Here is a 25,670-nt window from a genome sequence, read left to right on the forward strand (position 1 = left end):
GGTGGGGTGAGGGCTCCTTACTCGCGCCTCTGCCACGGGGTGGGGGGGCGGGCGGGCACGTCAACTCCCACCTCCCACCCGGAGCATGGCTTTCCCGACCCCTTGTCCTCTCCCACTCCTCCACTTCTAGATTCTCTTGAGTAAAGATATTTGAGCACTGGACAAAGTCAGAGACTTTCACAAACACGCCAAGGGCCCAACTAACAGCTCTCCTTCCCTTGTAAACAGTTTTATTCGTTTTTAGGAATCATGCAGCAATCCATAAATATTGCAACCTTGATGTCCCCACTGTGGCGTGCCCACGAGTGTACTCCAGCGAGTGAGAGGGGTACACGGATGGCACAAACAGTACACACACACACGTGCACACACCAGGTGTGCAGGTCCTAAAGTGAAGTGATCAACCAGCATGCCAGTGTCGGGCGGGCAGGACACGACTCTCCCCGGGTGAGACGGCTCAAAGTGTGTGGGTCTGTGCCCAGGGGACGCCCCAGCGTGGGCATAAATTCTGTGGGTGGAACTGGGTGAGGAAGGAAAAAAGGCCAGGACCGCCACACCACCTGGAGGCCAGCGCAGAGCTCAGACCTCCGGCTGGAGTTGGTGGGAGGAGCCACGGGCCTCCAGGTGGTCTGTGCCCTGGAGTGAAGAGCCAGGCCCCAGCCCCTTCTCTCTGGGTCAGCTGCTCGGAACACGACGGTCTCCAGGCGATGCCGTGGGGCAGCAGGGTTGGCAGCTATTCCCTGACCAGGCTGACTAACGACCAGCAAGTTTGGGTGGGATATTTCTGCTTGCCTAAGAGCCAAATAAGAACAAAGAGAGGAAAGAGAGAGAGAAAGAGGGAGAAGGATGGAAGATTGGTCTGAGGAACAGGAGTGAAAGGGCCATTTCTAACCCAGGCATGTCTTGATTATGGAACCAAGGCCTCGAAGAATCTTCGTGAGCTTCTTGCTGGGGGGAGGGCCCAGCATGTGCTGTGAGGAAGGACTCAGGCAGGCCCTCCTCAGAAGAGGGTGATAATGGGTTCCTCTCAGGGTTCCTGGCCACCGTGGCTACTGTTTACCCGCATCTCCTTCACCTCAGGTAACACCACACCGTGACTACACGACCTGCTGGGAGAGGAGGGGAGGCTGTGTGCCACCGCCCCAGGCTAAGGGACGCTCCCTGTTCCCTGGGGCTTAAATTTCAAGGAAATCAGAAAGTGGGGTTATTGCTCCAATCTCAAACACAAAAGGGGCATGTTGGGGGAAAGAAAAGACAAGGGCCTGAAGCAGCAGAGAGGGAGAGGGGGACATGGGGATTCAGGACAGAAGCTTTGATTCCGGGTTGGTTGATGTCACATCCGTCAGGACAACAGGTCTTCCCCCAACCAGGGCAGGACCTAAGGCATAACCACGAGGCCTGACAGTGCAAAGAAGCCACACAGAAGGTGCGAAGATTCCCCGGGCACTGGGCTCTCTCTGGGGTGTTGGAAGCAGCCCTGAAAAACTCCTTCAGGGTAACGACTCCAAATATGAAGACAGGCCATCACGACGGGTGGGCCCTGTGGCGTCTCGGCCTCACAGGTGGCTGTGTCTGACCTGGCTTCCCGAGCTCACACTCTGCTAGGAGGCCACCTTTTTCCAAAGCCAGTCAACAACACATCTGTCCAAGAACCAGCTAGGACCGACCGGCAACACCGGTGTGAGGGAGAAGGAGTAAGTCCCCACAGCTTACAGCCTGGCCTTGCTGTTTCTGACTTCTGTCTACGCGCCTTACATGGGGCCCTGGAGGGGTCGGGGGGGCACACGGCTCAAACAGTCTCTCTGAATCTCTAGGACTACCTTCCCCGCCCCAGGCTCAGCGGATCTGGAAGGCAGGGGAGGAAACAGGGAAGGAAACCCCACGGGACAGGGAGGCCTCCCCATCACCGCTAGCCTCAGCTCGGCAGCGGGCTCCAGCACTTCCTTTGGGACTCTTGGGGACCAATGTGAGAGTCACCGTGCCACCCTCCCTCTGCCTATTTCTTCCAACTATTAACACGAAGGGGCGGAGACAGGGACAACAGGTGTAGGATGCCACCTGACGGGGTGCAGCGAGGAATCGTGAAACTACAGGACAGCTAACACAGGGCCTGACACATAGAGGGGCCAAGAATGAGGGTTTTCTTTTTTTTTGAAAAGTCACCTTAGGATGGCATCCCCAGGCCTTCATAAACGCACCTGACCATAAATGGCCCTCCTAAGAGGGATCACGTACCTGGGGGATTGTCAGATCCAAGGCCTCCTCCCTAAGCAGACAGACACACGAGGCACAGGGCACTGTTTTCTCAACCAACCTTTTGGTCGCCACCGTTTCTCGTCCTTGACAAAAGAGCTCCTAACGCTTTTGGAGGGAAACTTGGCTTGGAGTGCAAAATGACTTTCCCTTCTCCCAGAAGCCAGCCCCCAACTCCACCCTCAAATGGAGGGTTCAGATTGCTTATGATGTTTCAGAGACCAGAAAATGCCGGACGGGTGTCTGTAATGAAGCTGCCAAAACTCTAGGTCCTGTTGGTATGCCCCGAAGGAGAGAAAGATGGGAAACAAGCAGCCTGTGGACCTCGGTCCCCCTGAAGATCCAGATTGGGTGGAGACGTTCCAGAGACGGTCTCCTGAGCTGCAGTTCGTTGAGAGGCTCCAGCCCACAAGGAGAGAGGACGCTTCTAGATCCTTCTGGGAGGGGAAGGGGCATGGTTATGGAGACCGGGCTGGGAGCGGGAGCAGGCGGACCTCCGTGTCCAGCTTTCACCTGGATGCAGTCTTCATGCTCTCGCGGAGGACACCAGGAGGCCAGCAGCCCAGTGAGGCCGGGATGGAAGGTGGGGCAGGAGGGAACCCAGGTGCACGGGCTGGGGCTCTCAGACGGCCAAGGGACCCCACACGCAGGGCCTATCCTCGGGGTCCTCCAGGCTGCTGGATGATAAGCGCCGACGTTGTGTGCTCCGACGACTGGCAACGTTGTCATCGGCCTGCCAGGTGCCTGGAGAGGAGAGAGGGGAGGGTATGGGAGCGGGTCTCTGGCCAGGTCCAGATGGCCTCTCCAGCACAAAGGCCCAGGAGCTCGGCACGGAGGTGAGCAGCGCGCGTGTCATCTGAAACTCCCCTGCGTGCGCGGTGGGCGTGCCGGGAGCAGGGGACGGCTCCTGTCCTAACGGGCTAGTACGGCCAGGCCACTGTGGAGACCGCTGACAGAGAGGACAGTGCAGGGGATCTCTTGTTCTGCGGACTTGCCCTGCCATCTACTTCTGTGTCTTTATTTGAAGCGTGCCTGCGTGTGATGGTGGAGAGGAGGAAGAAAGCAGGTCTGGCGGGGCTTTGCGCAGGAAGCAGTGGCGGGAGTGGGAGAGCAGGTTAATGAGGGCCGGGCCGGTGTTCGTGTCTGCTGTGGGGCTGGGGGCGGGCAGGAAGGGGCGGGTAGCCCAGCAGAGCGCCGGGGACGAAGGCCATGGGGGGAGCTGGTGCCATGGCTCCAGCACCCCTCCTGCCCCAGGCAGCCCGCCGAGGTCACCATCAACCCCAGGAGACACCAGCCCGAGGGCCCTGGGATCCCCGGGGTCCCCTAGGCAGCACCCACTAAACTTCTCGTCCTCCCCCAAATCTGCCGCAGCTCCTGCACGCTGAGCACCGGCTGCTGGGGCCGGGAGCCCGCCCTTGTCTCCCCTGTCTTCGGTGCTCCGGGTTTACAACCTCCTGCTTGTCGGCTTGTGGTCAGAAAACCTGGGCTTCGCTCCCGGGTCCTTCCTGCCTGGCTGCACGCTCCTGGGCAGCTCACTTCACTGGGAGGCTTGGTCCTCCCTCCCGTCACATGGGGGCTGAGTGCTCAGCCCGCAGGACTGACTCGCAGGGGCGCACTCAACCACCAGCCCCCACGCTCTCTTCAGGCCACCCTCAGCTCTCCCAGGGTCTCCCCTCAACTGTCGTCCTGGCCCAGACCAGCTCATCCAATCCCTCCAGGACAGCACGAACCTCCCTGAGAGGCAGAGGCCCTGGGTGAAGACGGGACTGCACGGGGCCCCGCGCCCGCCACTCCCTCCCGCAGCCCTCCGGAGCTGCACCTGCCGTGGCCCGTCTTCACAAGGCCCCCTAGCCTGGGGAGGCACGCGTGCTCCATGGTGCCCCCCAACCCGCCACAGTGCACATCTCACACTGCAAGGGAACCGGGAACTCCTGCCCTCCTCTGGGGCCGGCCTGGCCCCTTGGAAGATTCTAGTGGGAGACAGACCCGGCTGCCCAGGTGCACGGTGGTGGGAAGACCCAAGTCTCACTGTGCTCAAGAGGGGGCTGTGCTCCAACGTCTGGGGCCAGCCTCAAGGAAGAGCCAGCCCAAGACCCCCTAATGGTCCGAACACTAGGATTAAGTAGGTATAAACTGCTTATTTCCCCTAAGGGTCCTGGAGTGATAATCCATCCTAAGGCTCTAACATCAGCCTGTGGAGGTGGGCGCCCGGGGAAGCGAAGGGGGCGACACAGAAAATTCGTAATCCAGATGGAATTTGGAGATTTCTCTTCCCCGGAGTCTGGGACGTGAGTCAAAAGTGCTTTCCCCTCTAAGGGTGGCACTCGTAAGCGGGACAGGATGAAGAGAAGGCAAGACTGTCCTTTAGGTTAGGAACCCCCAGAAAGCAACGAGCTGTTCGTTCACTTAGAGAATTTGGTAGATCTCATACCTAGTCCTCAATGTTTATGGGGCAGGACTCCGGCGCGGCGGCTGTTCGGTGGGAGAGACCAAAAGCAAACGGTGAACAAGAGAGAAGACACACACGCACGCGCACATCACAATCCACGCCGCCGCCAGCCAGGGCGCCACGGGACGCCAGGCCGGCAGGCCGTCCTCACTCGGAATTCACGGGAGTCCTTAGCCAGGATCAAAACCCGCTCCTTCTGGAATAGCCTCAAGACTCAGAGCTCTACTACCTGCCCTCCCTGGCTTCTTGATTGACTCGGTGGCGAGGGGAAGGTCGAGCCGCGCTAATGAGGTCCCCCACCCCCGCAAGGGGTCTGACGGGCCCCCGGCAAAACCCTGCACGCTCTCCTGCCGCTCCGCCAGGCCCTCCAGCCAGACCCTGGAGCTTGGCACTGCCAATCCTTCTTGGAGACAGCAAGGGGCCTTCCCTTAGGGCCCGTCTAGAGGAGAAATGGGAGAGCAGAGAGACCTCTAGAGGTAGATGTGGGGAGCATACTTAGGGGAATTCCACACCCCCTTTTCCTGCCTCTGCCAAGCCACGGATGAGACGTGAGCGCTAGAATAGTTTGATGGTCTTGAAGAGTTTCCAGTGGAAAGAGAAACCGAGTTCAGATTTTCCCTTCGCGTCTAGGAAGCGTAAGCTTTCCTGGCAGCATCTCCATGTCAGGTCACGAGGCCCGAAGAGAGGAGTGGGCTGAATTTCAGGTTTCTGTAGGTGTTGCTGTTTCCTTGGGGACCTCCACTCCTGCACACTGAGGTCATTTAAAAATATATTTCTAATTCCACCAACAAACCCTAATGATTTTTTCTTTTTTTCCCCCACCACATACACTACCCAGAACCTGTTCACAGACTTATCGCTCGTCCCCTGGCCACTATCTGGCCCCCTGTGTGATATTCCTTCCAATCCCCCGGAACCACGTCTACTCAGCCTGGCTTCACAGTTCTAACCCGCTCACCACCCGCACCTGTCGACGTCGACTTTCTCCCTCTGAGACCTTCCAGAACAATCTCAGATCATGCTGCCCCCTTGGTCTCGGGGCCCAAGAAGGCTCAGAAGCTTCTTAGGGGAAGAAGGGCTGGCGGGACACGGGTGCCCTCTCAGTGACACTCCCACGAGTGAGATGAGAGTGGTGAGGACGGGGACCCCCGTGGTCTTTGTCACCAGCTGGGTCTCCCAGCAGAGCGCGCGTGAGCGTGGGGGGGGGCGCGCGTGTGGCACAGGGAAGAGCATGGGAGGCTCCCGGCGGCTCGGCCTCTCCTCGGCCCTCCATGAAGAGAGGGAAACAGACTCAAGCAGAGACCGAGTGCCTGAGAAACCGTCCTGACGCCGCACAGCCTGCAGCCGGCCCAGCCCGCGGGCGTCCCAGGCACAGGGCAGAAGTGTGGACTCGGAGCTGAGCAGGGAGCGGCCTATTTATTCCACGGGACCCACACAAGTGGACACGCCTGCTGTTCACCCAACGGATGCTTCCCGGGAGTTCCCCAGCCCACTGCTATCAGTGTGACGCCAAGAGCAGAGCCGGGGAGACAGTCACCAAGAGAGCAGACGTGCCTTCTCCTGGAAGACACCTCCAGTGCTTCACCCGAGTCGCTCTCCCGACAGGCGTCACAGGCATTTGGTTGCACGACTGGCCTGAACAGTGAACTGAGTTTCATCTCAGCCCACTGGCCCCTGACAGCACCGTAAGGAACCCCAAGGGTTCTTTCCTCTTCCCGCAAGCAATCCCGTAGGTGGAATAAATATCAACAAGCAGGCTGGCCGAGGGGGTCAGGAGGAGGAGGAAGCGGAAGGAACAGGGTCCATTGCCCCCAGCATGGTCGGCTCGAACAGTTCCCAGCAGCTCCCTCTGCCAAAAAACGGGGGGAGGGGGTGCCCTTCAGGGTAGGGTGGGGGCCAGGAGCCTAGCCACCTGCTATAGAGTGGCCACAGACACAGGGCAGAGAGGACAGAGATGTCATCTTCCCCGGCTCGTGACACGGGATGCCAATTCAAATCCTCCTCACGATGCTCGCCACAGAGGTGTCCCCATGTTCTGTGGAGCAGGGATTAATATATCCTTGCAAATACTTTTTCTCGGAGAATCTATCAAACGCAGGCCCTTGCCAGTTAGGACTGGAGACATAAGCAGGAGCCTCTGGGAGGTGCGCACGCCCAGCAAGCGTGGTGTGGGACACAGCATGGCCGGGGCGTGGGGACAATGCTGGCGCGGTGAACATGAACTTCCACACGAAGTCTATGTAACAGAAATGAGCTTCAAAAGAAACAAACCAGACAGACAGATTTACGTTTGGCAAAAAGACGTGAAAAACAAATGGACAGACGGAAGCGAGGTGAGGAGTGGGAAGGCAGGACGTGACGTGTGCCCGGGCCCCACAGCTCCAGTCCAGGCCCGACTGGGTCCATGCTCCCTCCTCCACCGGCAGGCGGGAGAAGCAGGAGGACGGACATGGCATCTTTTGGCCTCACGGAGCGTGAGGAGTCCTGGGCAGTATCTTCAGGACACGCTAAATAGAAAACAACCCAAGAGAGGCCTTTGAAAGGCGGGAGAAAGCATCTTCTGGGAATTACGGCTTCCCGGCCACCAGTCTGCGTGGGGCCAGGCACGTGAGGCCCGATGTGTCTCACAGGCTGACAGACAGCGGCCGCCACAGGAGGCTGGGCCGCTCCAACGCCTCTAGCCGATTCGCTGAGCGAGTAAAGCACTGGACCCGTGATGTGAAGTGGCTGTCCTGAAGCTCAAGTAAGTCTTCATTTCAGGGGACGGTGACGAGATTACAGACACCGCCGTGTGGAGGACAGTCTCTGCTGTGAGACCAGGGGGGCGGTTTTGACCTAGTCCGCCTGGGCAAGGCGTGGCTTCGGAGAAGCGGTTGGTGGAGCCCTCGAACGAGCACATAGACTAGAAGGACGTGAGTGCTCAGTGTGATGAGCGCCGCTCCTGCGTAAGAGGTATCCCAGGTTCAGCTTAGCATCAGGAGAAGGGACAAGGGACACGCTGACAGTCCTGACCAAATTCAAGGTTAGGGCTCTAGGGAGGAGAGTCACCCTCGACCCCTGACCTTTCTTTTGGGATCCGAGTCTATGAAGTACAATGCGACTGGTGACCCATAGCTCACTGGCTCAGAAAGCCATGTGCTAATTAAACCACGTCGGCTTTCAAATTCCTCCCCGCTCCTAAGTAGACACATTCCTTCAGAGGAGCTAGGGGATCGGATCCCCTTTTCAAGGGCTCAGGCTCTTTCAAGACCTTCTCAGAGAGGCAGGGGTCTGCCTCAAACTTCCTCTTGATAAAAATAAGACCAGGCCACCTGCCATGGGACCCCTAGGATCAGGTGGAGGGTGGTGCGGTCGGGCCAATTTGGAAGGAGAGGGAGATTTACTGCTCTCTTCCTGTCCTAATAGTCGTGCTCAGAGCAGGGTTTGCTCTCTGCACAGAGTTCAAGGACTCTCCCGAGGCCGCCTCACTTCCTTCCTGCCTCTGGCTCCAGCACCCTAGCACAGCCCAGGCCTTCTTGCAGGAAGGGCAGGGCAGGGAGGTGGGTGTCCCGGGGTGAGAGCAGGGGAGCGAGCAGGGGAGCGTCTCCCACCAAGTTCATGTTCAGCAGACTGCCACTCACCGGGTAAGCAGACCTCAGGGCACAGCTTATTGTCCAGTGCTTTCACGCTGGCGATGCCAAAGTCATTGTTATTGTCACACTCCATACCTAGAAATGCGCATGTCCTCTGGCCTGTAACGGAGTTAACGCAGTTAGAGAGGGGCTGGCTATATTTTTTTCTCTGCTCTGCTGTCCTTAAAAAAAAAAAAAAAAATCTTAAGGATGGAGACAAAAAAAATCAAATCATATGTTAAACAAAAGACAGTAATTAAGTGGGTAGAGAGTGGACGATAAAGGAATCAAACTGTGTGGGCCTGTGATTTTGTCCTAGTCCTGCCCTGTCTCCTGCTCTGGCCCCTGGCAGGGCTGAGGGATGCGGGCTCCACAGAGAGCCGCATGGGGCGCAGAGAGAGGCCGTCCCTGTCCTGCCGGCATCTGCAGGGGCCTGTCGGGTGCTTGTGACCACAAGGCTCTGTAAAATGACACATATATAAAAGAAAAACTTAAGGTCTCAGGTTCCATAATTTTGCATATTAGTCGGGATCACCACATCCACAAGATTATGTTTTGTTTTTCTAGGAAACGTAGTTTGCTACTTTGAGTATGTTTCAAGGGTCTGAGCAGAAACCTACAGACATGTAAAGGGAAGGGGAAGGTTTCAGATTTTTTTTCCCCCTAGCTTTCCCCATGCCTCCGGTTTTCTCTTGATGAAAGGGAGAGGAAAAAACATTAATCCATCGTGTGGGCTACGGAATGTCAGGCGGAAACTGCCCGCCACCCTGCATTTTTCAGAAGCGAACATTCTGTGGGGGGAAGCGATCACAGAGGGTGACTTGGGAACCTCGAGCACTAAAGGCGTCCCCTGAGTCCATGAGGGGCCCGACCCTGTCTTGGGCTGGCGTGCGAGCGTGGCAGAGGCGCAGTCTTGGCGGCCAGGCCCTCCTTCGGGGCGACTGGGTCGGGCGAGAGTGGTCAGGCCGGCATGCACAGCCCTGAACTCCCCAAGCAACGGCCAGCTAAAGCAGAAGCAGCTAGGATGACATGAGCATCCAGACTGGGGTCCGGGTCTACTTTGGAGGTGCCCTGCTGCGGGAGGCCCCCTCAGAGCAGCACAGGGCAGAGCTGCGGGGCTCCTGGAGCCGGTTGCGGGGGGCGGGGGGTCCATTCCCGGGGGATTCTCCCAGCCCCGCCTCCTCTTCCCACTTCCTTGCTCTGTGGATGCTTCCTTCTCTCCCAGGCTTCCTGGACACAAAACGCTTCCATCTGAAGGTGTAACAGAAGCCGGAGTTACAGTGAAGAAAGTCGTTCTGACGGCTTGCAAATACTGGTCTGCGCCGAGCCGCGGGCGTCGGACTTTCTCACACCTCCTCTGTGCCCCCTGGCCCCGAAGGTCCTAACCCTCTGCTACCGAGACAGCTTGGCCCCCGTCTTGGCTAAAGCAAAACCAAACCAACTGCCTGACAGGCCTTCATCCGAGTGGAACAAAGTGCTCGGCTGCAGCTAACATCAGAGCCGCCGGAGCAGCTCTGCGGGACTTGGCTGGAAAGCGGAAGCGGGGAGGAAGGTGACGGGGTGCCCCAGGAGCTGCGGAACCCCGTCTACGCAAATACAGAGCTCCCCGCAGGCCTTCTGCAGCGGCTGCGTCCTGCCATCCCTGGCGCTGAGGCCTTGAAAAAGCCAAGAAGACCACTGCGTTCTGCAAATCCCCTGCCTGCCCTGCTAGCCCGTCAAGAGGACAAGCTTTCCTCAACGGCCACAAAACCGAGTAGAGCCACCGAGTCAGACCAGGGCCCCTCTCTATACCCTTTAAAGAACACCCAGGAAATAAATCGAGTAAGAGGGAGCAAGAGACCAGGTCTTTTACCATCCTCCTGTGTGGGCGATCCGTCCTCTTCCTCTATAACATCATTGCCCTAGGACAGAAGGAAGGCGCTATGAGTCTATAAAAGCAGTAAAATGGACATATTGATCAGCTGAAAACGGAAGTAACTGGCCTCATGGTATCTCACTTCAGGGTCTTCGTCCAGAGCGTCCAGTCCCTTCTGTGTCTGAGAAGCCTAGGGGGCCTGGCAGAGGTGGAGTTTGCTTGGGGAGGCACGGTCTGCCGGCAGGGACCAGGACTGAGGCCCGTTACTGCTCTACCCGGGGGATGTCAGGGGTGGCCTTGGGAAGAGTTCAGCTCAGACTGTCTCTTGAAGGTGGACCTAAACATTGCCAAATGAATGACTAACAGAAAGACTGTAAAACTTCCAGAAATTCCTCGGGACCCCAAACCCTATCCAGAGACTCCTGTGAGAGCATCTGGCTCAGGATAACTTCTAGTGCCCTCACTGCGACTGGGGCTTACTGAACACCTCCGCCAGGCCCTTCTGGGGCGAACTGTAATCCCGTCCCCTCCACCTGCCACGGGGCTCCTGGATGAGTTTACAATTTATTTATTTTCTAGTCATCTCGATACCAGCGTGGGGCTCGAACTTACAACCCTGAGACCAAGCGCTGCATGTTCCACTGACTGAGCCAGCCGGGCGCCCCTGAGTGAGGATATAGAGCTCGTGGTGGGGGGCTGAGGGAGGCTAAGACCAGCTCACTGGGGTTTTCACACAGGCGGTGCCTGCGACACACTGTGTGTGAGGACTCAGTGAACGAAGGACGGACACATCCTCAGGTCCAGGGTCTGGCCGGGAAGCGCTCCCTCTAGGTCGCACCCACGCCTGTTACTGGCGACCAGTGCGCTGTGCTAAGTGACAGTCCGTGGACCGACGCGTGCGGCTGCTCTTGCCTCTGCACCACAGCGCAGCCCGAAGGGAGCCAGACACGCCGCCTCGGGAGGCTGCGTCCAGAACAGCCCCAGCCTGTCGCGCCCCCCGCCAGCGCCAACCGTCCCTCTGATGGGAGCAGCCCTGCCGCCTGCCGGTGGCCGTACCTCTGCGTCGAGCTCTTCGGCGGCGGGGCCCACGAAGTTGCTGTCCGGAGATCCTCCCGGCATCACCTGCAGGAGAGCGAAACAGAGATCAAGGCCCAGACACTCCTGCTCTCCTACCCCGCCCGCAGGGCAGCAACCCCCAACCGGGTCCTCCGGACAGAAGCGATGGAGTCTGAGCCAGCGGCCCCCGCTCGCTTCCCACGGCGCCCGCTTCAGAGCGCGGCCGGGGCCTGGCAGGAATCCCCCGCAGGCCCTGGGCTGAGCGAGTCCGGACGCGCGTGCAGCGCGCAGAGCAGCAGAGACACTCCCGTGCTCCCCCCGTACCTCTCCTTCTTCTGAGGGGGCCCTGCTGGTGGCCCGGGGCGAAGGGAGAGCCTCGCCCTCCTCCTCAGTGCCAGGGGCGATGTAGGAGCCGGACATGGAGGAGACCGTGTCGGTGCTGATCTGGGAGTGCTGGCTCTGGGAGGACACCATGGACATGACCGACTGGGCCAAGCTGCTGCTGGCAGGGTCTGTGGAGGCGGGTGGAAGGAGGGAAATGGGAGGTCAGGCTTCTGGGACGGCCTCCCTGTGCTGACGCAGCGGGGACTCTAGTGGCCTCGCCAGGCCCTCACCGACCGAGCTCTAGGCTTCAGGCCTTCCGAGGCTCACACTTTGGAGCTCAGAACTTAAGCCAGGGGGCAAGGATCTGCTTGTCCCTGACTCAGTCTTCAAGGAGCCCGAGACAGCAGGGCCGGGGGTAAGAGGAGCCCTCCCCTCGGCTGTCAGCGGGACTCCTGGGCTCTGGGAGGGGCCCGGCTGTCATGCAGCCTCGGTGTCACCCCGGCAGCCCCGAGTCCCTCTGGAGGGGCTGTGACAAGCACCGAGGACTGGGCTGAGCAGAAGTCGCGCCCGCTCCCTCGTGTACCTTCTGGAGAGGAGATGGTGGAAGAGAGCGGCGTCCCTGTACAAGACGACTGGTCGACAGCTCCCGAGGATGACAGGGTGAGATTCTCGCTTTCTGGGGTTACCCCGCATTCCTGGAGGGACACAGAGGAAGAGGGTGAGGGCCAGGGCCCGGGGAAGGAGTGGGACACCGGGAGGGCCTAGGGCCCCGGCGTCAGAAGGCTGCGTGCAGAGCCCGGGCGGTTTCTCTCTCGTCCCCACGCCCCGGGCCTGGGCTGGAAGGGCTGCCTCCCAGGGGAGGGGGCCGCCTCAGTCGGCACATCCTGCCGGAGGCTCAGCATCTGCTCGGGCCATACAAAAGCTGGAGCTCAGGTGACACAGGTCACCCAGCAGCTGTGACACGGGACCACCCCGGGTTTCCCGGGATTAGAAACCACTTTTCCTTCTGAACGAGAACACAAAGCCAGCAGAGGCCTCACTGCCTGCAAGGCGGCCCTGCTTGGATATCGGGTTGGTTCCAGCTCTACCGACCTCACACAAATACCGCCTTTGCCCCCCACCCCCCCCCAGCCCCTCCTGACACCCAGCGAGCAGCCACCTGTGCGAGAACGCCCACCCCGTCCCGGGCAGATGGGGATTCTGTCCCTACCCCCTTTTCTCCAAGAGTTCTGTGGTTTGGGTTTTGTTTTGTTTTTTTTTTTTTAAAGTAGGCTCCACACCCAACGTGGGGCTTGAACTCATGACCCCGAGATCAAGCACTGCGAGCTCCACCACTTAGCCGGCCAGCGCCCCAGGGAGTGGTTTTTATCGGCGCTCAGGCACTGCGTCCTGCCCGAGCCAGGGAGTTCTCCCGAGGGCTCAGCAGCTCTCTGGGGGCCCGGTCTGCAACGGCCTCGCGGGGGGGGGGGGGCCTTCATGGGCCGCGCTCCCACACACCCTGGCCTGCCCAGCGCCCTAGCTTCAGCTCCGGGCCTTTGCACAGACTGCCCCACCCCCTGGACTGCTGCTCTGGCCTTCCTCTAGGAGCCTCAGAACCCGCCGAGATCCGGCTCACGTGCTCCTCCGCCGGCACAGCGCCCTGGGCCTCTCCACTTAACATGGTCTCTTGTGTCTCTGCCACAGACCACACTGTCCCTGCCTCGGCGGGGGCTGCTCTCTAGAGCGAAGATTCATTCATTCAGGGGTCCCCAGGTGGCTCAGTTGGTAAGTGTCCGACTCTTGGTTTCAGCTCAAGTCATGATCGCCTGGGTTGTGGGATGGGAGCCGTGTCAGGCGCCACGCTCAGCAGAGTCTGCTGGAGAGTCTCTCCCTCTGCTTCTCCCCCTACTGGGGTGCACATGCGTGCCCTCTCTCTCACAAGTAGGCAGAGCGGCAGGCAGAGAGAGAGGAGGGGAAGCAGGCCCCCCGCTGAGCAGAGAGCCCGATGCGGGGTTCAGTCCCAGGACCCTGAGATCATGAACCTAGCTGAAGTCAGAGGCTTTAACCCACTGAGCCACCCAGGCGCCCCAGAAAATAACTCTTTAAAGAGAAAGCATTCATCCCCCCGACAAATACATACTGAACAACCACGTGCCAGACCCGGTGCTGTGACCCGCGTGCCTGCGCTGCTCCCAACGATGCCGCGAGCACCCAGAGCCGGGGCCCACCTGATCACGTTCACCGGTCGCAGTTTACCTAGCTCACGGCCGTCCAGACAGCAGGTGTCCCAAGCCTGCTAAACAGAGCCTGAGGGGCTTGCGGGCAGCACGCCCCGCACCGGGCTCCCAGCGCACTTCTGCCGGGCTCCCCCGCCGCTGTCCCCGTCCCTGGAACCCGCTTTCCTCAGACATTTGCACACTCACTCTCTCGCCTCCTTCCGTCTCTGTCCACAGACGACGCTTTAAAGACAGCAACCCCCACCTCTCGCCTCGAGCTCCCTCTCTCTCCTGACACACGGACCCACAGCCAGTTTTTACTGCCCTGGGGTCCATCCCAACCCCGGTATCAAGACTGTTGGCGCCACGAGGGCCAGGCCTTCTGTCGTCTCTTTACTGCTACTGTTCTCAGCGTACAGAACAGTGCCTGGCAGGTGACACAGGCTCGATCTACTGTTGAAAGGATGAATGGAAGGAAACCTTGGCTGCTGTCTCGAAGAAGGTTCCGAGGTGCCTGGGGAGTGAATGAAAGCAGATGGACCTGGAGAGGCAGGCGGGATGGAAGTACCTGCAGTCCAGCGTCCAAGAAACAGAGACCGGGATTACCTCTTCCAGATGCTGCACTGACGGCCTCCGGGAGAGCTGGGTCTCGGACTCACTGCAGGAGCGCTCGTCCTCCTCCTCATGCAACACGGAAGAATTCTGGGAAACAGACCTGCAAGAGCCCAGGGAGAAGAGCCTTTGCACCCCTGTTAGCCAGACTCCACAAGAGGAGCGGGCCCAGAGGGAAGGGGAGGGGACAAGAGGAGCAGGGGAGGCGGAACCCAGGTCTTAAGAAGGAGGAAAAGGTGGGCAAGAGCCCTGGGGAGGGACTGAGAGCTCTTCTGGGTGTCAGAAAATCTCCATTTTACATTTGACTCCTTCAATAACTTGTGTCCGAACCAGGGAAAAACCAGTGATATTTTTAGGGTCTCAATGTTCTTTTTTAAAAGATTTTACTTATTAATTTGACAGAGAGAGGCACAGCAAGAGAGCAAACACAAGCAGGGGGAGTGGGAGAGGGAGAAGCAGGCTTCCCGCGGAGCAGGGAGCCCGATGCGGGGCTGGATCCCAGGACCCTGGGATCATGACCTGAGCTGAAGGCAGATGCTTAATGACTGAGCCACCCAGGCGCCCCTAGGATCTCAATATTTTTATCTATAATACACACTCCTTAACTCTGCCACAGAAAGTTTCTCATGACTTGTGCCTAGTTGGGTTTAAATGCTTAGGAGTACAGGTGCAGATCACAAGTTTCCTTCAGTCTTTAGACTAAGCGATGCTCCCCACGGGCCTCAATGACCCTAGGGATGTCCTCTTCCCTACACCCCTCCCCCCACCAAAAACACAGGAGATTTGCCCGTCTGGGTTCTCCTAAGCACCCACATGCCACCTGATTTCCACCTGAGCGTTAGCCCCAAGTCTTCTGTGAAATGAAAAGCTCTGGGAACAGCCCAGAGGGTCCACACTGGCCTGGGGACCCAGAGCAGGAGCCAGTACTGAGCAGGGGAAGACAGAGTGCAAGCACGTCACCAGGGACCCGGGGCAACAACAGTCGAGCACCAACCACTCACTTGGAGAGACTCTTTTTGAGCTTGATTCCTTGGCTGCTGCAGTCAGACAGGCGGTCAAGCGGGGAGAGCGTCCTGACGGGGGGCAGATGGCCCTCGCTGCCGTAGGCAGGCAGCATTCCCGACAGGTGGCCGTCTCCAAGCACGTGGAGGGCAGGGGCTGCGGGCGATGGGGTGAGGGGCCCGTTGAGGGCTTCCAGAAGAGACACCACTTCATAACCTGGTGGAATGTTCTCTGAGGACTAGGGGAATCAGAGACAGGTTGAAAAATTAATTAAGTACCCTTTGTTTTATGGCAGGATCGCGTTCCTTGCTCTACACTGAAAAAATGTTTCCTTTTACATCTGGTCTGGCAAGCGGAACGTCTGTAGAAGAGGCCAAAGAATGAGAAAATGTCAAAGAAACACATATTCCTAGATTCTGCTTACAGATGGACTTCTAAGCAGTGTTTATTTTTTTATTGTAATGGAAATATATGTTCATTACAGGAAATTTGAAAAATACATAAAGATAAAAAAGAAGGGGGAGGGGAAGGAAGAATCAATAATCAAATCGCCCAAAGTAAAACTTTCTTTTCTTTTTAAAGATTTTATTTATTATTTAACAGAGAGTGATCACAAGCAGGCAGAGAGGCAGGCAGAGAGAGAGGGGGAAGCAGGCTCCCTGCCAAGCAGAGAGCCCGACGTGGGGCTGAATCCCAGGACCCTGGGATCACGACCTGAGCTGAAGGCAGAGGCTTAACCCACTGAGCCACCCAGGCGCCCCCCAAAGTAAAACTTTCATTACCATTCTGGTATACTTTCTTCCAACCTTTTTCTCTGTATGGTTTACTAAGTTACACTCTGTAAATAACAATTTTATATCCCCTTACGTCAGCAAACAAATATTTCCCTTCACAGGGTCCACATTTCCTACCTCTTCTACTGGTGCTGGGGATTTAGCTATGTCCAACATTCCCTCCTGTAAACCACATTTGAGGAACATCCTTGTGCACAAATCTTTTTTTTTTTTTTTTGAAGATTCAATTGGCTTTATTAAGCAATTTGTGAATTGAGGAGAATCCATCCAGCAAAAGAGAGATGCTCCCACAAAACCCTTTTTTTTTCCGGATTGTCTTCTTGATATTAAATTCTTGGGTCTTTGATTATCAGATATAAATATTTTTAAGGCTCTTGTACTTACCACTACTCTGTTTTGTTTCTTCAATGACCCTTCCAGTCACACTCCCATAAGCAATACAGAGAACTTATTTTAACTGCTTTTCTGCCAGCATGAAGTCTCTCTCCCTTTTTAAAAGATTTTATTTATTTATTTTAATGGTTTTCTTTTCTTTCTTTTTTTAAAGATTTTATTTCTTTGACACAGAAAGAGAGAGAGAGAGAGCACGCACAAGCAGGGGGGAGCACCTCGCAGAGGAGGAAGCAGGCTCCGGGCTGAGCAGAGAGCCCGATGCGGGACTCGATCCCAGGACCCTGGGATCATGACCTGAGCCAAAAGCAGAGGCTCAACCCACAGAGCCACCCAGGTGCTCACACCATCTATCCATCCATCCATCCATCTGTCTATCTAAGAGAGAGCACACAGAAGTGCCCGTGTGGGGCAAGTGAGTGGGGGGGGGGGGGCAGGAGCGGAGGGGGAAGGAGAAGGAGAGTCTGAAGCAGACTCCTTCCTCACTCAGCACTGAGCCCAATGGGGCCTCCTTCTCAGGACCACAAGATCCTGACCTGAGCCAAAGACTTAAGGGACTGTGACTGCGCCACCCAGATGCCCCCAACCCCCACTGCCATGGAGTCTCTTTTAAAAAGCTTTCGAATCTGAAAGGTGAAAAATGGTATCTCATTTTAATTCCCATATTGTAGATTTTTAATATAGTTGACTAAAAAAAAAGTATTTAACCAGCTAAGCATCCTCTTCTGAGGATTTTTTTTAATAATCTTAACTTTTTTCCCCACTGCTGAGAATCTTAAAAAATATCCTTTGTCCATTTATTTTCTGTTTGATTCATAGGAGCCACGGCAAAGATATCAGACTTCTCTCTGATATAAACGTTGTAAAGACATTTTTTTTTCCTTAAATGATTCATGGTTTGCCTTTTAATTTTAATTCTTTTTACATATTTGAACTTTTAATATTTTCATGTGGTAAAATCTACACTTTTTTTTTTTCTGTAGCGTTCCTCTGCTTTTCAGTTTGGAGAGTGCGCTCCCATTCAAAGCCAACTGAAGAATCACCTAGAATTTATTCTCAGTCTTTAATGTTTGGTTTGCTTCGCTTCTGCTTTAATGTAGTTTTGTGTTAATACAGTTAACGAGTGACTCCGTCTGGAATTTGTTAATCTGGTAAGGAGCGAAGTGCTAAGCTGATTTTTCCTCCCTAAATAGCTAACTAGTTACCCTAAGACCACGTATGGAAGGACAGCTCTCCTCCACTCCAGAGTGAGTCTGAAGATGGCGTCTGCTAGGACCGCACAGCCTCGAGGCTGCCTTCCAGCACCATCTCTTTTCACAGGGATGCGGAAGTGAAGTGTGTCATCCACTTGGCTCCCAGTTGCTGGAGCCGTGAAATGGGATCAAGGAAAACAGTTACCTCCTTCAAGGACTCAGATAAACATAGTAAATTGTATTCAAATGCAAAACAATCACCCCCTTGTTCCTGCTTTGTGGTGGGGGAGCTCCCGACTAGGGTGAGGCTGTGAGCAGACTGCTCCAGGCAGGGTAAATATTAACCCGATGCTGAGTTCCAGGGAGGAAAAGGGGGATTTAATGATCAGTATCCAATTTTCCGCAGTAATACTGGTTGGTTTTAACACAACGTGACCTCAGCCAGCTTACTGAACACTGCGGCGCGCCAAGGTTTAATTACTCGTTGCAAAGTCAGGTAAAGAAGGATGAAAGGTGCACCGTGCTAGCGAGGGGACCAGAGCGCTTGGTTCCTGGGTGGCCCCGGTGCCCGGCCCAACTCACCGAATGCTCCTCTGAGTCAGACGTCTGGGACGAGATGATGGGGTTAAAGCTGGTTGGGGACAAGGGGCCCAATTTTTTCCTCATGGCCCGGATCTGAAGCAGCGCCCGGAAGGCTACAAGAAGGGAACAGATCACCGGGCCATCCTGCTAACAGGAGTCGGGAAGAACGGGAGCCCGGGCTGAAACCACAGTCCCCCCCTCCCAGGGGCGGGCAGTTTGCAGACCCTCCTGGCGGGTCTCGGCCTAGGGCTGTGGGACTCACGCAGTCGGCAGATGGGACAGTTGTTGGCCTGGTAGCGCAGGGTGTCGGCGCACGCGTTACACAGGCAGAGGTGACGACAGGGCAGAATCAAGGTGTCCCGGACGTCTGAGAGACACACCACACACTCAGCGCTGTTGTCGCTCACTTCATCCTCAGCCACCTGTCCCGGGAGATAGAAACGTGGCCAGTGACGCAAAGACATTCGTGTCCGCTCTGTTCTTCGCGAGCAGCTTGCCTGAAGAGCGGAGACGAGGGGCGAGAACCGTATCCTACATTTACTTCGGACTTGACAGTTTAGCGAGTGCATTCGCATACTGGGTTTCCCTTATTCTGGGAGCTGCTTCTCTCAACCGTCCTCCGGGATCAGACTGTCGGGGCAGCGACACAGGGAAGGGCGGGGGGCCATGCAGGAACACGGCAGGGGAGCCCGGTAACGGGCAGCCGGGGCTCTGCAGGGGGACTCATCCAAACCTGCCGAAGCTTTTCATTTCCAGAGCAATATAAGCATAAGCATCTGGAATGAGGAAGAAAATCCCCTCCTGGGACCAAACTGATTCCAGAGTTCGACACGCCGACTCCCTGGATCCAAGCTTCACCGGAGCGTTTCTCCCTCTGCCTCCCAGGAAAAGCACATTCAGAATTTGGGGTAGAACTTGCCTTAGAATCCTGTGTGTTGTACTTGTTTTCGATTCCATAGATCTCCTGAAGGAGGTAGCTGACCCCATCTACCTGAAGAGCAAACAGCAAAGTTCAAGGGCAGGCTGACTGGACGGAGAGAAAGTGGGAACTCGTCCCTCAACCTTCTCTGGTAACCAGGGGCTACTGACTCACAATGAAAAAAATCAAAGGCCTAGACAAGTAAAGGGTGCTCTTATTTACTTACGTTTTCCCTCTGACAGGGAAACGAAAACCAAATGTTTAATCCACCCACCATTCTGCCCAAGAGGGAGCACGAAAGTTCACGAATGCAACACTAATTCGTGTACCGCAGCTCAAGGTCACAGACAGGAAAGCAGAAGGGCAGAGACTAGCAAAAGGATGGAAGCCTATGCATCAAAATTAAAGCATTGGCTACATAATAGACAAGAAGTGCGGACATTACAAAAATAAAGGGATGGGGAGTGTCTGCGTGGTGCAGTCAGGCAAGCACCTGACTCCTGGCTTCAGCTCAGGTCACCATCTCAGGGTGGCGACATTGAGCCCGTACTGGACTCCAGGCCGAGCACAGCGTCTGCTAAAGCTTCTCTCTCCACCACCGCCTCGCGCTCTCTTCCTAAAATAAATCTTTTTTCAAAAAGATTTTATTTTTTAAAGATTAATTTATTTTTAGAGCGAGAGAGCACACAGGCAGGGGGAGGAGCAGGGGAAGAGGAAGAGACAGAATGTGTAGAAGACGCCCCGCTGAGCACGGAGCCGGACGCAGGGTTGGGCCCCACCACCCTGAGATCATGACCTGAGCTGAAATCAAGAGTTGGACGCTTAACCAACTGAGCCACCCTGGTGCCCCGTAAATAAATAAATCTTTAAAAATATTATTATTTTTATTATTAAAGAATGGAACAGAGAAAGAGGAGAAACAGGCAAGGGGAGGAGTGGAAGGGAAAACATGAGAAGAGAGACAGAAAGACAGTAGGATCTTGAAGCGGAGACAACTGAGCCCCTCCACCTGCACGAGCCACCCCACCACCCACATGGCCAAGGAGCCCTCTTGGCCCTATTCCTTACAACCTCAATTTCAGGGGTGCCTGGGTGGCTCAGTGGGTTAAGCCTCTGCCTTCAGCTCAGGTCATGGTCTCAGGGTCCTGGGATGGAGCCCCGCATTGAGCTCTCTGCTCAGCAGGGAGCCTGCTTCCCATCCCCATTCCCCCCACCCCCGCCTGCCTCTCTGCCTACCTTTGATCTCTGTCAAATAAATAAATAAAATCTTTAAAAAAAAATAAAAAAAACAAAAAAAACTCAACTTCAGTGCCCACTTGCCCTAGCCTGGGCCATGTCAGGGCCAAAGCAGTCCCTTCCCTTGTCTCTCTGTGTGAGCCCACACCTCCCTCTGCTTCACCTGCCCCTATTGATCCCCTCCCCTAAGACTGAGCCTGTCACTGATTTCATACCCACTCTCCAGTTTGAGAGTCTGTTGCTAATGTCAAGTTAGCAACAGGAAAATAGATAAATCATTTACCTTCAGTTACCCCAGCCTTTCTAGAGGTCCTGGAGAACGAGGCCTCCCCGTGAGCCAACTCACCAAGGCTTGGCCTTCCTAGGCAGTGTCCTGGGCTCAGGATCTGTTCTCTCCTCTGCCTTTTAAAACTTGTTTCAACTTACTGATCGATTAAATTGGAAAGGATATTTTCAACAAATTTATGTTCAGGTGTTATGGACTGCTATTGATCTCATGAAGGGGGGGAACACTTAAGCCCCAAGAATGAACAATACAGAATTCAGACCTCTATCACCCACCTGCAGGGGGTCCTGCCAATGCCCCTGACCCCATTCTCCCCTCCTCACTCCCCTCCGCACTGACTCTGCTTCCACTTGGGCAAAAGTGGGAAAAAAAAAGTCCTGGGACCCAGTGGGGGTTAGGAGCAGACATACACATAACTTGCTGGTCATTCTGGGAAGGGGGCAGATGGCCAGTAAACTTGGGATTTAGAAAAGCAGTGGTGGGATGAATTAAGCGGCCCTAATTGGCTCTGAATCGGACCCCAACACTTTATCCTTCAGCTGGGAATGTTTCTCACCCTGGCATTTTAAATAAAAAGAACTCGCCCGAAACCTAATGTCAAGAGACAAATCTTGTCCTTTCATTTCTTAAGTCCTTTGCTCAGATAATGGCCGCCTCAACACCAACAATTCTGGAACAGTAAAGACACCCCAAATCAGTATTCCTTTCAGGCCACCCAAGGAGTTTCTAACACACAAAAGTACTCCCTTTTTTTACTTCTCTTTGATTAAAAAAGGGGTGGGCAGTGGGAGAGAAAGAAGGGTGCTTAGCAAAAGAGAAAAAAAGAGAGAGAGCGATCAAAAGAAAGAAGGGTGGGGGACACCAAGGAGCCCCGGCTGCCAAGACTTACCACTTGTTTCTGTTTGAGGGGCTTGACGCAGAAAGTTCCATCCGTGTGCTGGAATGAAAGAGGTCAGTTATGACCCGGAAGGAGGGCGAGAAGGCACAGGTGTTCTTGGTTGCTGCCCTCGAGTACACACGCGTGGGATTACAGACTCCTCACACCCACGGGGCCTTCCAAGTATCCGGTGTGATCTTTCCATTTTAAGAACACGAAACCGAGGGCTCAGAGCTGCAGGTGGCGCAGTGAGTTGGTACGGGGCTGGCACCAGACCCAAGGGCAGCCCCCGGCGTGGGGCTCCTCCAGCTTGACCACAGCCTCCAAGCCAGACCCATCCTGCTGCAACTCAGGCAGCGGCAACCAGGGCTGCCCGAGACCCCACACGAAAGCCAGGTAACGTAATAAAGTGAGGCCCTGTAAAGTTACTCACCTTTTCGAAAGTGCCCAGCAGTACATGGCAATGGCCAAAATACTCTGGAAAAAAAAAAAAAAGATAAATAAAGGCACATGGATGAGGAAGAAAGCCCCACAACACCCCTCGCTGGCCTTCTACCTTCCCTGAGTCCCTGCGCCCGGCGAACCGAGCTCCGGGCTGTGAGAAGGGGCACACTCTGTAATCCATGCTGCTCTCGCCCGCCTGAGGACCCAGGCACCCAGGGACCACCTGTCCGGGCCCCACGGAGAGGGCCTGTGGTTCGTGCACCGGCAAAGGGCAGCGTGTAAAGCGGAAGAAGATAAAAGGTGCCCGTTACCGTCTCCTTCGTCCACCACGGCGTGGACCACTAAAGGGTAAACTTCTCGGTCCAGATCAAAGCCAAGCTAACGGGAAAGAAAAGGGAAAAAAAAAGGACTTGGCATGTTGAAATGACACAGTAATCCATCGGGGGGGGAGACGTCATTAAGAGGCATTAATTCGTCTGTGCTCTCGTTCCTCAATCTCGTAACCACATGCGTCTGTCCCGTGGAAGGTCACTGTCTCTTTCTAAAGCCTTGTGGCTATGAAACCGTCTAACTTTGCGGGTTCCTGGCTTTCTCCAAGTATCTGAGGTGAATGGGCTGCTTTGGAACAGAAAAGTTAACAGCGTTCGGTCTATCTTAAGGGTGTGAAGGAGTCACAGGGCTGAAGGACAGCGTGGCCTCCAAGCACGGGGGAGAGGGGACCTGCTGGATGCAGTCCAGACAAGGCCCTAGGTCCCTGTCCCTGTGCCTCTGCCCAGCAGCCCATTGCCTGGTCGCAGAGGTCGCTCACCTCCTCCTCCGCCCACTCGGAGGGGTCCACGGTGTGGGAGGGCAGGCAGAACTGCTGACAGACCCCGCGCTTGTAGTGCGCCGTCTCCGACCGTAGCCTGCTGTCTTTGGGGATGTAGCTGTCGAGCAAAGAGGGGAGCAGAGCGAAAGTCGGTATCTAGCCCAGACGGAGGGACCGTTTCCTCTGTCCCACGCCTGGTCTCAACATCAACAGGCTCTAGGGACAGAAAAGGATAGGGCAGAAAATACTTCCTTCATCATCTCTTTCCTTTGCTCCTGCTCGATCATGCCGCTAAACTTATCCATTCAACCCACCATCCCCAGAAAGGCGGCTTAATCGATGTTTAATAGCATCTTGACGGCATGAGAGGTTCCGCTGCCCCCTGCCACGGCACACGATGGCACAGTTTGAAGGGAAAAGGTGAAGAGATGGGGCTCTGGAGAAGAAAACCCAAGTTCAGGAGCCAGATTTCACTTCGTGGTAGAAGAAGGTTTTCTTCCACGGGCGAGCGGGGAAGGTGCGGACCCTCGTCTGGGGAGGACGCGGCTCACCTGGTCTCTCGTTCTCACCTGGCAATCCCATTCTGGAACTCTTCCGTGGCTTGATAGTAGATGGTGATGGCCACCCGAGCGTCCGTGTCGAAGGTGAACTCAACGTTGTAGTGCATCTTAGCCCGGCCGGCCTCTTCTCCAGGGGTCTTCACTTCCTCCGCACACCTGGGAAACCACAAAGACTCAGCGCTTTGGGGAGAGCAAATCAGTATTTTTAAACACACACACACACACAGGTATTTAAACTTACTACATTATGAGCTTCTCTCCAAGGTCATAGACTTACGCCCACAGTCTTCATTCCCAACGACGGCTGAGTCCCTCATGACCACTACGGGGGGCATTTCAGTGGTGTCTGATACTTCATAGTGCTACCGTGAACACTTGGGCATTGGCCAGACCCCCTTTTGTTTTGTTTTTCTTTTTACTGTAATCGAAGTTTCTGCTCACACGGTTTCCACAAGGCTTGTCACAAAAGCAGCAAGTCCCACCCCTCCCCCTCCTCCTTTTCAGAGACCATCTCTGCCTCTTCCAGCTGACCGTTTTGGCATTTACCTGCGTGTTCCTACAGAACATGCGTGTGTGATTCTTTTTTTTTTTTTTTAAGATTTTATTTATTTGACAGACACAGAGATCACAAGTAGGCAGAGAGGAAGGCAGAGAGAGAGAGGGTGGGGGAGAAGCAGGCTTTCGGCTGAGCTGAGAGAGAGCCTGATGCGGGACTCGATCCCACGACACTGGGATCATGACCTGAGCCGAAGGCAGCGGCTTAACCGACTGAGCCACCCAGGCGCCCCTGCTTGTGTGATTCTTGACTTCAGTTTCAGGTGTTATCCATAGACTTCCTACCACGGGAGCCAGGATTTCTTTCTCTTTCCTTGAGCGGCCCCATATAAGTACACACGCTCCATCCCCCCACCGACTGTGCACATCATGATTCCGGGAGCTCAGCACCTTCGTGTCTGCATTACTGGGTTTATATTAACATGATCGTCTTAGCCACAGAGCGGTCGCTGATTGTCCTGCGTCAGTTTTTCTTGGAGTCTGGGCTCATTTTCTTCTTCAGTGGCTCAGTGTCCTATGTCCTTTTCACTCACCCACACCCTAGTCCTCTGCTGGCTGGTGACATGTCTCTCTCCACGTTCAAAAGCACCAAGAGCTCCGTGCGCTTCGTCTTCTCGAGACGCTCTCTGGACCCCAGGCCCTCCGAGCCTGCACACAGCCTCCCGGAACCAGCCTCCCCCGTGACCCTGGGGAGGGCCCGCCACCTCCTTCCCACATCTCCTGCCTTCTTCCTGGGGGTACGCCTTCCCTGCGGCAGGGCCCCTCTTCCACTAGCCTCCTGGAAAAGGATGTGCTGGAGGGATAAACTCTTCGAGAGATTTTCCTCTCCAGTCACACTGCATTGAAAGTCTGGTTGAATAAGGAGTTCTAGGGTATAAATACTCCTAAAAAAGACATCTGGAGCGTTGCCGCATTATCTCTCAGCTTCTAGCGCTGCTCCCAAGAAGAAGCCCTTCCAGTCGCTGATCCTGTTTTCCTCTGATGTACCGTCTCTGTCTTACCATCCATTGAGCTGGGCGCTCCGGTGGTCCCTGCCATTTGGAAACTCGGGCCCTCTGGTTTTGGGAAGTTTTCTTAAATTATTCAGTCGTTAATGATGATCTCCTTCCTTCTACATTCTCTCTTCTCTTTCCAGAACCATTAGTTGCATGTGGGACCTTGTCCACTGGCCCTCTATTCTTTGTATCTTTCCTCTTTTCTGTATCTCAACCTTTTTTGCCCCACTTTCTGGAGTATTTCCAGTTATCCTCTTCTGTTCCATTGGCTTTTTCATTTCTGCTACTATGTTTTTTAATTTCTGAGTCTTTTTTTTCCTGTTGGTTTGTTCTGCCTCTTTCATATTATAGGCATTCCTGTGCATCTAAGAATCTTTGGTTGTCTGCTCCTATTTAAGACATTTAAAACCCCAGAGGCACCTGGGTGGCTCAGTTGGTTAAGCGTCTGCCTTTGGCTTAGGTCATGACCCTGGGGTCTTGGGATAGAGCCCCACGTCAGGCTCCCTGCTCAGCGGTGAGCCAACTTCTTCCTCTCCCGCTGCTTATGCTCTGTCAAATTAAAAAAAAGACCACTGATTGGAACTCTGAGTGCACGGTGTGGTTTGGGGACCCTGGGCTTCCCCAGGACCCTATCTGGGTCTTTGGAGGAATCCCCGAAGCCAGTGTCTTTGGTC

General features: G+C 55.3%; 1 protein-coding gene across 3 annotated transcripts in view; it reads right to left on the reverse strand.

Annotated features, from left to right (window-relative positions):
• Window positions 1-201: 201 nt before the first annotated feature.
• The window catches only part of RNF157 (ring finger protein 157), a 96,704-nt gene continuing 71,235 nt past the window's right edge, over window positions 202-25,670 (reverse strand). For 2 of the 3 annotated variants that reach the window (XM_045985608.1, XM_045985607.1), the window contains exons 4-19: window positions 23,456-23,602; window positions 22,887-23,004; window positions 22,390-22,456; window positions 22,068-22,111; window positions 21,647-21,694; window positions 19,236-19,307; window positions 18,579-18,738; window positions 18,317-18,429; window positions 15,357-15,595; window positions 14,350-14,458; window positions 12,132-12,243; window positions 11,549-11,736; window positions 11,225-11,290; window positions 10,166-10,214; window positions 8,323-8,433; window positions 202-2,997 (exon numbers count right to left, since the gene is read on the reverse strand). In XM_045985608.1, coding sequence (XP_045841564.1) covers window positions 2,876-2,997; window positions 8,323-8,433; window positions 10,166-10,214; window positions 11,225-11,290; window positions 11,549-11,736; window positions 12,132-12,243; window positions 14,350-14,458; window positions 15,357-15,595; window positions 18,317-18,429; window positions 18,579-18,738; window positions 19,236-19,307; window positions 21,647-21,694; window positions 22,068-22,111; window positions 22,390-22,456; window positions 22,887-23,004; window positions 23,456-23,602 — 1,765 coding nt within the window. In that variant the 3' untranslated portion in view covers window positions 202-2,875. Of the gene's footprint in view, window positions 2,998-4,684; window positions 4,726-8,322; window positions 8,434-10,165; window positions 10,215-11,224; window positions 11,291-11,548; window positions 11,737-12,131; window positions 12,244-14,349; window positions 14,459-15,356; window positions 15,596-18,316; window positions 18,430-18,578; window positions 18,739-19,235; window positions 19,308-21,646; window positions 21,695-22,067; window positions 22,112-22,389; window positions 22,457-22,886; window positions 23,005-23,455; window positions 23,603-25,670 lie in introns of all 3 variants that reach the window. The other variant, XM_045985609.1, reaches the window with a different exon arrangement.

The sequence above is a fragment of the Meles meles genome, chromosome 18 (genome assembly GCF_922984935.1).
Source record: "Meles meles chromosome 18, mMelMel3.1 paternal haplotype, whole genome shotgun sequence".
In the NCBI taxonomy this organism is placed as follows: Eukaryota; Metazoa; Chordata; class Mammalia; order Carnivora; family Mustelidae; genus Meles; species Meles meles.